This window comes from Pocillopora damicornis, chromosome 6 (assembly GCF_964200805.1).
Source record: "Pocillopora damicornis chromosome 6, jaPocDami1.2, whole genome shotgun sequence".
In the NCBI taxonomy this organism is placed as follows: Eukaryota; Metazoa; Cnidaria; class Anthozoa; order Scleractinia; family Pocilloporidae; genus Pocillopora; species Pocillopora damicornis.
In genome coordinates, this window is record NC_142675.1 from 12,929,109 (window position 1) to 12,942,725 (window position 13,617).

The 13,617-nt window shown below is 37.3% G+C and overlaps 2 protein-coding genes across 2 annotated transcripts; both read left to right on the forward strand.

Moving 5' to 3' along the window:
* The first annotated feature begins 6,639 nt into the window (after nt 1–6,639).
* LOC149044048 (uncharacterized) lies at nt 6,640–8,342 on the forward strand. The gene is made up of 3 exons (XM_089209152.1): nt 6,640–6,779; nt 7,570–7,816; nt 8,205–8,342. Exons 2-3 carry the CDS (start codon nt 7,571–7,573, stop codon nt 8,304–8,306), a joined length of 348 nt encoding a protein of 115 aa, XP_089065278.1. The 5' UTR covers nt 6,640–6,779; nt 7,570; the 3' UTR covers nt 8,307–8,342.
* Nucleotides 8,343–8,702: 360 nt separating this feature from the next.
* On the forward strand, nt 8,703–10,535 carry LOC149044049 (uncharacterized). The gene is made up of 3 exons (XM_089209145.1): nt 8,703–8,747; nt 9,012–9,121; nt 9,684–10,535. Exons 1-3 carry the CDS (start codon nt 8,741–8,743, stop codon nt 10,047–10,049), a joined length of 483 nt encoding a protein of 160 aa, XP_089065271.1. The 5' UTR covers nt 8,703–8,740; the 3' UTR covers nt 10,050–10,535.
* The last annotated feature ends 3,082 nt before the right edge of the window (nt 10,536–13,617 follow it).

Consider the following 13,617-nt stretch of genomic DNA (forward strand, 5'->3'; position numbering starts at 1 on the left):
TGACAATGCCCTTTCCAAACTGCTTATAATGTAAACTGGTCTCCCTTCGATTTCGGGTGATATCTTTGGCGTCACTTACATGGCATATCGCTGGAAAATCAGCAGTGTCAGCTACGAGTCAAACTTAAAAATGCTTTTAATCAGCTTCATAAACTTAAAATAGAATCACAAAATCCGCAATACTAGCACAAAACTCTACAATACAACCACAAACTTACATTTTGTTAGTCTTGTGTTGTAGAGTTTTGTGCTAGTGTTGCGGATTTTCTGATTCTTTTTTAAGTTTTTTTGGGGGAGGGGAAGTGGTCTGTTAATTAAAAGATCTACACCCTACTCCAGAATTCAGATTTAGGTGACACTGCCCTTAATGACTTCACACATATGTTGGTTAGTCCCATCCACCTTTGCAAAATGGGGGCACATGGAAATGGAAGAAAAATGGAAAACAAACCCTCTATTCAGAATGTTATGGCTTCTAAAAATTCATACTGAATTTATGCAGTGCCACAATATTATTACTTTACCTGTTCTTGATACTCTAAGGTTTTTTCTGTTGTACAAAGGTAAACTGGCTTCTGCACAGAAAAACTCTAAAGGGTTTGGGCACACAGCTCCCCACGTCCTACTGGTTGCTTCACCAGCTTAGAGCCAACACTTTTTAGAATTTTAAGCTTTGAATCACAAATATATAAAAGTGACTATCAAGGTCATAGCCTAACTAGGACTAAGTAGTATGCAATGTATCTAAACATTCAAAACAACAATACATTGCCATTGGAAAAACAGATTTGTTTTACAACAGTATGGGGCTGTGCAGAAATTTTACCCCACTTCGGAATTGAGGTAACCTGATCCAGCACTTGTTGAAATAGTGTCTCAAGGCTTGAGATTAACTCTAGTTCGCTAAGTTAGCAAGAAATAAGGTGTCCTGAAACAATAAGCCCTCTTTCTTCCAGAGTCAATTTCTCCCAGCCTCTGGGACACTGTCCACGAGAGGATCTAGGAGAAGTATGACCTCTTTCAATGTTACTCCCTTGCACAAGTTGTTCTCTCTGCTTTATTGCTTGTTGTAGTTGCAGTTGGCCATCGACTATTCCTCTGGTATGGAATAGCATAGACCATGACAGGGCTTTGACTTAGCATTAGCGTTAATAATAATTATTGCTCAATTGTCTTCTGTAGTGATGCATGTTAGTAATGATAAGAAAGTAATGCTTGTTATTATTGTCATCTGTTAAAAATCTTATTAAATCTGGATTACTTAGGTTTGGTTTCCTTTTCTTTTCTCATATAAACACCCCACTTTTGGGGCAGATGTCTCTCTGGAATGAGATCCTTTTGGAATAGCTTCTTTTGCACTCATTCTTCAATTATTCTGTTACAGTGTTCTATCTGACGGTGCATAGTACCCGTAGACCTTTACATAGATGTTCACTTTGCTTCAAGCAAAGATAAATCAACAGTTTACCGTCAATATATGCACATGCATCTGTGTATACAGCCACTTCTGGGAAAATTTCTCATTGCCTGAAAACATTTTTAACGCAAAATTGACGTAAATTCTAAGGGTGTGAGTAATATGCAGACCCTTCTCAACAATCAGAACATCACAGTGGTGAAACATAACACCAAAACTTGCAGACTGATAAATATATTATAGCGAAGGCTACATTCTCATTTCCAGCAAAAAAATCTCCCCAGGCTCAGTTATATTTGTCGAATAATCCCCAGGCTTTGTGCAGGGGATTCTAAAATTTACTGGCTAAAATTATTGACTTCACCCAAGGGTAACCTTCCGACACCTACCCCCGACCCAAAATTCTTTTATGTGGATAAAGGGTGCAATTCCGGCGATCTAACGTACGAATACAGTATATTTGTTCATCCTTATTTACATGTTTTGAGCGCATTCGAAAATCAAAACAATTTAACAGCCCGTACCCTGCGTATGCAATACATCCTAACTTGACATATGCAATATTAACCGCAATTTTCCGTTTTTAGCTCATTCATACTTATAGCAATGAATGAGGTATCGTGGTGGAGCAGATGTTGACGGAGGTTGTCGACCGGGGACGGAAGTTGTATTCCGTGGACGGAAATTGCATCGTGGAGCGTGAACGGAAGTTGTCGCGCATGCTCCCCCTCTCCACTTATAGAAAGTCAAAATTAATTTCGATGAAGGTCAGAAACTCACGTGGAGAGAAATAAGATAAGATTTTTGTATGTTTAAAAACAACAATAACCTCAAATCACATTTCCGAACTTCTAAAAATGCAACTTGAATCGAAAAGCCAAAATGTTCACACCTAGGGGACCCGTAGCGGGATCATTTCAAAACACGCTGTGTCCACGCAGAAGAGCATCAGCATTAGAGGCAGCCTTGCTGGTAAGCCATGCATTTGCGTTCGTCTTCAGTTGGTATAAAGTAATCATTGCTCTATCATTGTGCTTGTCCTTGGGAGCTCTTCAACATACAGTCAACTCATCAATCTAAGCGGCCACGATAGTCTAAAATTTTCCTTCAAGCTACGTTATTTCGATCCAGATTTGAGGCTCGCTCAAACAAAAACAGCAATACCAATCCAGTCAGTACAAACTGCAGACTGCAGACCGGGTACAAAATGCAGACTAGGTACAAAATGCAGACCGAGAATTTATACTGGTTTTTCGTCTGATACGTGATAACATGTCATCTCACAACTTACAGAGCGTCATGCAATCGCTTTTCCGCGATCATCTTTTATGATCATTCGCACTATTGGGAAATTTTCCTTGCCCGTTTCTTGATCGCAGACGTTCTTAATAATATATAGATTTAGCCAAGCGGTCGTACGGTCGTACATCCAAATTTTTTCGGCTGGATGGGTTACTACTATTTTGTATAATTATGGGGCTACGCTCTGAGAGCTCTGCTATAATTTCAAGCCTTCCTAGAGTCTTCTCACTTTGCGCGCGAGTTGGTTGGTGTGATGTCTTTACAGAATTTACAAATTTATTTTTAAAAAGTGGATGTAGACATAAATGAGATGTCACTATCGAATATCTAATACGCACAATATTCGAGAAACAATTGACAGCTTTGCACGTGATCCATACGTTTCATCTCTTTAACCGGTATGTGTTCACTTTGTTGACAAAAATGAGAACCGGTGTCACAGCGGATTTGGACCCCCCTTCGCAGATTTGGACCCCCCCCCTACCAAACTTTCCTTTTAAGTATCCTTTGTATCATATTTGGCAACTAATTCTATTTGCAAGCTTTTTTGTCGATGTTCTTTTCAATCACAACAGAACATTTCCTCCAACAACTCGCACTGTGCCATGTCGTCCCAACACTCGGGCATTGCACAATTACAAAATAAATAAGTGTCAAAAGTTTGTCTCTTATTGAATCTAGCGGTGTTCGACTATCGCGGAAAAGGTTCAAAAACGACCTCTTTCCAGACATTAAACTAAATTCTTGCCCATTTTCCCTTGGTCAAAAGAAACATCCGACGGGATGCCAGTTCGTATGCATTAACGATACGCATGTTTTGAATTAAAAACATACTTTAATATGCACTGGAACGTAAAGTATCATCCATTTTTACTAGAACGTTGAGGATGATGTTTTCAGTCAGTTTTGATGGGAGGTCCAAATCCGTTCGCGGATTTGGACCGGGGGGTACAAATCCGCTGGGACACCGGTACGCGAAAAAATAGGATCAACTTCATTTTCTTGATATGAAAACTTGCAACTTCGCAAGTGACTTGAAATGTCTTTTTTACAACTATGTAAGGGAACGACTTGAGATATGCAACTTCGGTTTTCTCGATAACTAAACCCACAAGTTTCGTTATCGAACGATTTAAATGAACAGCAAATCTTCATACCAGCATGCAAGATGAGACGCTTTCACAACAGATCAATTAGCTAAATCAGTAACCATTCTTTGACTTCCGCCGGCAAAGGAATCACTGATGGATCTGGACATTTTAGTTTTTTCAATGAAGTAATACCTGAAATGTTTTTCAAGATATCATGCAAAGAGGAAAAAAACCCATCTCTTGGTATTTCGGAGGTTAACTCATCTTTGAATTTAGATGTGACACGCTTGTCATGCAACTGATATAATAAGATAGAGAAGATATATATAACCTGGAACTCAAATCTGGCTAGAATGTGGTAGAACATAGCGTGATCATCGCAACATAATTGATAAATAAATAATAATAAAATCGTAAATAAACAAGGTAAGAGTGTTATGTTAGATTTTTTTTACAAATTGTAATGATTTATGCCAGTAAACAGTGGCGACAAGTAGGCACACCATGTATATTTCATAGTCGCCAGCAAGTAAATTTTGCCGGACTTTGAGTTTGTCTCGAGATAGAACAACTCAAATACATAGGGAAATTTTTACAGTAACATTTTAACCATCCTTTGTCTTTTAAAAGCTTGAAGCTCAGTAGATTCTGTCATATCGGTCATTGTTAAAACTGTCTTTGTTTTGATGTTACTTTTCGAAATAGGAAAAGTATGTCAAACAAAAATATTCACCAAAAAATAAATATTACTTTGCCAGCTTCAATAATGATAGGGGATTAAGTTTAGAAGATAAACAAAGGATTATGTTGACAAAAATACCGGAGGTCCAGTATATTCGTTACATGAGGTCACACAACTCGGGTAATATTTACGTTGAAAATTTGCATATTTGAGCGATCGAACGAAAAAAATAATTTCTCGAAAACTAAAATATATTTTCACAAAAAAACTACGCCACAATTATAATAACATATTGGGCTACAAAATATGAAAGTAGGAGTGAAAGAAAATTTTGGGTGACTTGCCGCTGTTTGTCTGATGCATGCTGACACTAGCTTTTAAGATAGGTATATTTCAATATCAGAGCTATGAATTCTCACCTTAATTTCCTATTTACTTGGATACCTGTGGTAGCCCAGTCATAAAATGCCTTTGTTTTTTTGTCGTCTTTTTTACTGGGATACCTGTGGTAGCCCAGTCATAAAATGCCTTTGTTTTTTTGTCTTTTTACTGGGATACCTGTGGTAGCCCAGTCATAAAATGCCTTTGTTTTTTTGTCGTCTTTTTTTTTTTTACTGGGATACCTGTGGTAGCCCAGTCATAAAATGCCTTTGTTTTTTTGTCGTCTTTTTTTTTTTTTTTTTTTTCCTCCGCCACAAAATGGAAAAATTGCGCAATAGTACCCAGAGGTCATTGGGCCCTCAACACCATGACAACTAACTGTGATCCAATGAGGTGTTCACATGCTGATCACGCGTGCTATCTTGATGATGATTGACGTTGTCATGCACGGACAGGGCCGGGTCACATGACGAACACGAGATTTTTGCCCATAAAACTATTTTGTCAGTCGTTTTGTATTTCAACGTAATTGGATTACGATCATCTGGAGCATTATGGGGCAAACGCTCAAAATACTTATAGATGCATACGCAAGTCGTATTGTTCGCGGCCAATCCACACAAAAAGATGTTATTGAGCGGTAATTTTGGATCGAACAGAATCGCGAACGCTTGAAAGCCATGAAAGCATTGAATGCCTTGTATGTCTTGTATGCCAAGTATGCCAATGTCTCTAGTTTCTGGCGATTTCTGCCGTTTTAATCTTGCTTTACCATCACTGTTATTCACGTCATCTACTTTTATTACATTGGTAAAATCTGTACAGACATCACACCAACCAACTCGCACGCAAAGTGAGAAGACTATGTTGAAGGCTTGAAATTATATTACGATCGATTTTCATCAAGAAATGGGCCAGGAATTTTCCACAATAGTGCAAATAATCGTGAAGGCGGATCGCAGAAAAGCGATTGCGTGACGCTCGGTAAGCTGTAAGATGACATGTTATTATATACCAGACGTAAAAACTCTTCAGATTCGTAGTCTGCATTTTGTACCCACTCTGCAGTCTATATTTTGTATCCGGTCTGCAGTCTGCTGTCTGCATTTTGTACTAACAGGTATCCGTGGCACCAATACAGTTTATTTTTGGTTACATTTATTCGTAAAACACACATAATCTACCACAAAATACCTGTGAGTGAGGTAATTCGACATTTTTGTTCTTTCCCACATTAATATTCTTCTCTCCTTTTCACTGGGTAAAATGCCAAATTTTAGTGTCATTTAAGTAAAATTAAACAACTATTAAACCCAAAGACAAATTTAAGCCATGTTTACTAAACTTAAACACGACTTTAAAATGTATCTTTGTTTAGGTGAGGTTTAAGCATTCTTAAATGCAAATTAAATCGACATTGAGATTTAAGCTATGTTTAAGTCATTTTAACCGTACTTAAATCCTTTGAAGGATTTAAGGTTACTTTAAACCACCTTAAATCTAACGTTAAACCTTTTGGGGAGATTTAAGGTCTAGTTAAAGGAGCCTTAAATACAACATTAAATTTATCATAATATTTATGCCGTGTTTAAGGACCTTAAAAACACATCAAATCTTTTGGTGTACACCAAGTCTACTTTATTGACATAATCTCTCACCAGAACCAGAAACCATACGAGAGCAGCCTCCAGCAACCTTCAATGAATTAATCATAGATTAATATTAATATTATGTATTTAGTAAAGCCACAATATTTCACGCTACTGATTTTATTGCTTTTTCAATTCTTTGGGTAATGAAACTGTGTTTGTTGATTGTGAACAAGAGACTTGATTTCTTGTGTTGGAAACTGTTTCACTAAAGGAAGGTGGTTGCACAGGGAATTTGACTAACCTGAGCAAATAAGGTACATTTCTTCAAAACCATATAATTTTAGTATATACCAAACCAGTGGACAGTGTTTTTTGCATGCTCTGATTGGCTACTCAAACTCAGGATAGTACATGCATGTGCTATCCACTTCCCAGCTTAAGCTGAAGTGTGAAAAACTTTTTTTTGCAGTGTTCTGAGATATAAATTTATAATTCTTTTATCTCACTGGTTTGGTATATACTTCACAGCTCATTAAATATCCACCACCACTAAGGGGAATAATATTTATTGTTAAATATATTAAAAACAACAACAACATGTGAATGTAGATTGATGTTAATAACTGGCTGGTAAAATAATGGCACGGCGTGGAATAGGGCAAACTGCCATGAGTTTTACATTGTCAAGAGTTAAATAAGCTCCAGCAAAAAGACTGTGTATACTATAAACAGGCAAAAAGTAGCTTGATGCTCTAGGTTCAAAGTTATTTGCGTCCCACACACAAAGGGTATTAAAACTTCCCAAGCATTGGTTTTGCTGAACAAGGAAATCGGGGTTTCTGAGCATGAAGTGAACAGCTCTGAACTGCAAACGTCACCAGACATCTCTAACTGAACGTTGAAAAGCGCGCGTTTGTATCGAGGACGCGGTATGTCTCGTCCCCAGAGTGAGGCCGAGATCCTTATGCGCATGACAAATACCGTAAGAACGCCAATCAAATGTCCAAAACTATAATCGCGGGATATTTGATCTTTCACTGTCGTTCGTTCACTCGGTCGAGTTTCGTTTCGTTGCGGGCACGTGTTTGGGTTCTTCCTCGATAGGATGATGGCTGCAAACGATCCAGTTCAAGAGAGACAGCTTGTTCTTATGGAAAGAATGAGTAGAAGGATTGATTCGATTCTCGAAGGGCAAAAGAAACTAGAAGATACGAATGCAGTCCTTCAGCAAGAAAATGCAAAGCTGAAGAACCAACTTGCGAGTCTGGAAGGGCAGGCAAAGAAGAAAGGCAACAAACGTTCTAAAAGCTCTCGCAGAGAATCAAATGTTGTGATTCCAAATGACTTAAGGGTAAATATTCTTTAATTACTTTAAGGATATAAATTTTTTCAACTTTAGTACCGTTAAGTTGTGTTTGAGAGTTTCAGTTGCGGTGTATCAGAAGCATAAAACGTGTCTTCAAAGACACCGCCATTCCGCCATCACGCGTGTTCTGTGTTAACTTAAAGCACAATATGTGTAGATGTTGGTTCTAGTGCTTATCACAAAGTTGGAACATCCTTGTGCTGAATTCTTGTGCCTATTTTGCAAGCATTTAGCAAAAATACTGTTTACCCAGTTTAAAATTCCACTGTGTACTGTTTACCCAAAAACCCTGCTGACCCTGATTAAAGAAATAAACAAGTTTGTGGTTTGAATTGACTTTTGACATATGATCTTCTTCCATATTGTCTTCCAGAAACGGTTTCGGTTCATCTACAAAAAGATGGTAGAAAAAAAAGTGACACAAGGTTTCATCATTGATGAGGAGTATGTTATTTTTTTACCATACATAAGATGATGTGTTTAAATAGCAAGGCACTAAGAGAGATGGCATGCAAGATATTGGAATTAAAACTTTACCACCAAGAACTAAATCTCTCTCTGACCAGCTTCTTCTAAGGGACTGTTAGTTATCTGTTTTGAGGCCAGTGTTTAGAGTCTGGGGCCAGTGTAAAATATTCAAATTGGGAGTAGGAGGTGGTAAACTTTTAGAATCTGTTATTTCAACTATTATGTTGCTGATAGATTAATACTTGCAAATTTTTGTTTTGAGAAATCTTTTCCCTCCAAGAACCAGAAATCCTAATGTCAGTTTCAAGGTGTAAAAAGCATGTAGCTTCTGCACTGTACCAGCAGTGATTAGAAAATTGTCCCTCTTGTATAACTGCTTTACTTAACTTACTTACTTAAAAAGAGCATGGAGGAGAAAGCTGCCTATGGACTGACTTACAAATGGAAGGTATTACATTACAGGAATCAAGTTTTAATGTTGTGTGCAAGTTAGAACAAGAAGCATTTACCTTGTGCAAAATCAAACAAATTTTCTGAAATATGTTGGACAGAAAACTTAAAAACTGAGAGGGAAAACACAATATTACCAGCATTAATTCTTTTAATTAATATATATCCATAAGCTGATGTTACATATACACATAGACTTGTCATTGTATTGTAATTTTAGGATATCATGCAGCGATAATAATTATTGTTTTTAACTCAACAGCTCAGTTTTATCAGTACTTCAAAACAACTAAAGAAAGAGAGCAGAGGATAAGAAAAGGGAAAAATGAAGAGCATAAAGAAAAGTGCAAAAGGAGCAGGCGTTTGCTAAATGTAAGGACTAGCTAAGTTGTCTTGCTTTTGCCATGCTAAACCTATATTCAAGAATAAATTTTCAAGATAGTGTGGCTGAAGCATGGCTTCTGAATCAAACGTTTCAATTCAGTTTGACAACAAGTGTTGTTTAATACTGTGGCAAATTTGTGCATGGCATTGTACCAACATAATAATAGTTTGAAAACACAATACAATGTGGGATAATATACAGCAACAAAAAATGAAACAATGCCATTCACAAATTTGTCATACACTGTAAGTAGGACTGGTATGTTTACAACTGGTGTACAAATACACATTAATTAGGAAAGTCAACCTTGCTGGTAGTTAACCAAATAATATGGGTTTGCTTTAATTTAGTACTGTTTTGTAGCATGAATTTTTTTCTGGGAGTTCTATTTATTGCTGATTGTTATTTTCATATTTTATATCTTTTGTGGGATATCATTTTGAGTTAGAAAAGTATTTCTATTTGACAATAAATTATATGTTTCATAGATATAATTTGGTCTGGTTATTAACTAAATAATGACTAAATTGTTGCTTTTTGTTCCATTAGAAACTGGAAAGGCGTCAGTCATCCTATGAGATGCTACAAGCTTCTATGACACCAAAAGAAAAACAGTATTATAGTGAAATCCTTTACATTGATTATATGAGTAGCAAAGAATCAGATTATGAGGAGCAAGAAGATTTCATTACTGGTGAAAAAGAAAAGAAACTGGCAAGATATGTAACCAAGAAGCTATCATGGGAAAGAACAAGCTTGACAAATGCAAAAGCCAGGCTAGACAGAACCTACAAAAATAATTTGACCCCCCATGCCAGGGCAATGGCTAAGCCAAGGAGTGTTGGTGGCATGTCGGAGAGGCCTGCACCTGCTGGCCCACTTTGGGCTGTCAGGCAGATAAACAAAGAGTCGTGATTGAAAAAATACTTAACACTTTTTCTACTTTTTATTCATTTATTTATCATGTATTTAATGGCAAACTGAAGTAATTGTTTTGTTAGAACAAATTATTGTCATCTAGATCACAGGGATAGTTTCTTCCAAGTATTGTTAAATTTATTGACTTATGATGGGGAAAATTTGTTCCTGTCAAGCATAAATAAGCTAGGTATGTGTGACATTTTAACCCTTTAACTCCCAAGATCTGATTGGTAACTATCCTCTCTAGCTGCTACATATTTCCCTGTAACTTAGTTATGAGAATCTGGTGTGATATCAAGACAAAGACCTATACCTGATAAGTTTGAGAATTCTCATTATCTCTTTGCTGGATAAGTTCAAGATATTTTAGGGAGAAGTTACTTGTTAATCACTCCTGGGAGTTAAAGGGTTAATTACAAATAGGCAGTAGCTTTAAGAATGTGTACCAGTGAATTTAAAATAAAAGAAACTTGAAACATATATTGTTTAGTGTGATATGTGACCTGGTGGGTGGCAGTTTAGTAATGAAACAACAAAACAATAATATTTCACTGATTTCACAAATTTGATTCAAAACTAAAATAAGCAACAAATTTTGAGCAGATTAATTTGCATTAAATGGTACTTTGACAACATTAAATGTTTAAGTTCTGTTTACTTCAATTAAACAGTACTTAAACATACAGGAATGTTTTGGACACATTTAATGTGCACTTAAACCTGCATTAAGTTTTAGCCTTAAGATAGTATAAGCCAGGTTTAAGTCCAACTTAAATCTAGGTATAAGTGACTTAAACATCAACTTAAACTTATTAAACCTGAGTTTAAGACAGGATTAATCCATGTTTAAGGACACCTAAATATATCTTTTCTCCATGTGTTTGTAAGAATCAGGGTCGGCCAGGGTTTTTGGGTATTCGGTATTCAGGGGTGTTTTAAATCGGGTATACGGTATATTGCAGCTTAAATGTGGGTATTCAGTATATCACTTTCTTTGAATTTCAGGTATAAAGTATTCAAAGCTTCGATTATTTTTGGGTATATTTGGAGGAATTTGGGGTATTTTGGGGTATTTTGTCGATTTTTTTTCGGGTATATTGGTATTCCACTACCCCCCCTGGCCGACCCTAAAGAATGTAGACATCACTCACAATGTTTCAAGTAATCCACCCACCCTACAAAAAAGTAACTCTTGCATGCATAGCATGCTTATGTTTTGAAATAGGTGTATGTCCCTGGCCAGACTTGAGCGCACTATTTCAGTAAACTAGTCTGACACCCGTAGTATCACTACACTTGATTCCAAGGATCCGATACCATCCAGGTATCCCAGTTACCCTGCTCACAGGGTCTAGTTACTGGGATACCTGTGGTAGCCCAGTCTTAAAATGCCTTTGTTTTTTTGTCGTTTTTTTTTTTTTTTTCCTCCGCCACAAAATGGAAAAATTGCGCAATAGTACCCAGAGGTCATTGGGCCCTCAACACCATGACAACTAACTGTGATCCAATGAGGTGTTCACATGCTGATCACGCGTGCTATCTTGATGATGATTGACGTTGTAATGCACGGACAGGGCCGGGTCACATGACGAACACGAGATTTTTGCCCATAAAACTATTTTGTCAGTCGTTTTGTATTTCAATGTAATTGGATTACGATCATCTGGAGCATTATGGGGCAAACGCTCAAAATACTTATAGATGCATACACAAGTCGTATTGTTCGCGGCCAATCCACACAAAAAGATGTTATTGAGCGGTAACCGTGAGACTGAAGAACAAAATTCAAATGGATGCAAACTGCTTGTGAAGAAAGACGCCATGTTGGATTCACTTGATGCCAGGGAACGTAGCTACGATAACAGTGCGAATGGTATTAATTTCACGATCAGAAAGGTGAATCTTATGTTTGTTTTCATTGTAGTTGTATGGATATTCTTTTTTAATAAATACATGATCCAAAATCCCGTGTTTTTTGTGTATAATGTTATTATGTCAAGTATTGTTTACGCAATTGTCTTGTCACAGGCGACCCAAGGTCACGTTTCGAGAAAGAGCCAACGATTAATTCACGAACGCGTCACGCGTTGTGTGACTCAGAGTAAGTTATTCTAGGAACCGTTGAAAATTTGAACACGTTATAAGGAATAGTATAGGGAACGAAATATGGTCGATTTACAACGATAAGTATTTCGAAATATGAAGATTTTTCTCGTAAAATCAATAAAACTTACTCATACCCTGTGTATCCGTTGTAGTTTCTGGCGATTGTTGCCGTTTTAAGCTTGCTTTACCATCACTATTATTCACGTCATCTACTTTTATTACACTGGTAAAATCTGTACAGACATCACACCAACCAACTCGCGCGCAAAGTAAGAAGACTATGTTAAAGGCTTGAAATAATATTACGATCGATTTTCATCAAGAAATGGGCCAGGAATTTTCCACAATTGTGCAAATTATCGTGAAGGCTGATCGCGGAAAAGCGATTGCGTGACGCTCGGTAAGCTGTAAGATGACATGTTATTATATACCAGACGTAAAAACTCTTCAGATTCTCAGTCTGCATATTTTACCCACTCTGCAGTCTATATTTTGTATCCGGTCTGCAGTCTGCTGTCTACATTTTGTACTAACAGGTATCCGTGGCACAAATACAGTTTATTTTTGGTTACATTTATTCGTACAACACACATAATCTACCACAAAATACCTGTGTGTAAGGTAATTCGACATTTTCATTCTTTCCCGCGTTAATAATCTTCTTTCCTTTTGTAAGAACGTAGACCACTTACAATGTTTCAAGTAATCCAGCCACCCTAGAAAAAATAACTCTTGCATGCATAGCATGCCTATGTTTTGAGACAGCTGTATGCCCTTGGCCAGACTTGAGCTCACTATTTCAGTATACTAGTCCGACACGCGTAGTATCACTACACTTGATTCCACGGATCCAGTACCATCCAGGTATCCCAGTTACCCTGCTCACAGGGTCTAGTTACTGGGATACCTGTGGTAGCCCAGTCTTAAAATGCCTTTGTTTTTTTGTCGTTTTTTTTTTTTACTGGGATACCTGTGGTAGCCCAGTCATAAAATGCCTTTGTTTTTTTGTCGTCTTTTTTTTTTTTTTTTTTTTTTTTTTCCTCCGCCACAAAATGGAAAAATTGCGCAATAGTACCCAGTGGTCATTGGGCCCTCAACACCATGACAACTAACTGTGATCCAATGAGGGTGAAGACGTTCACATGCTGATCACGTGTTATCTTGATGATGATTGACGTTGTCATGCACGGACAGGTCCGGGTCACATGACGAGCACGAGATTTTCTTTTGTCGGTCGTTTTGTATTTCAACGTGTTTGGATTACGATCACCTAAAGCGTCATAGCGCAAACGCTCGAAATACTTACAGACGCATACACAAGTCGTATTGTTCGCGGCCAGTCCACACTAAAAGATGTTATTGAGCAGTAATTTTGGACCGGATTGAGTCGCGAGCTGTGTATCCGTTGTAGTTTCTGGTGATTTCTGCCGTTTTAAGCTTGCTTTACCATCACTGT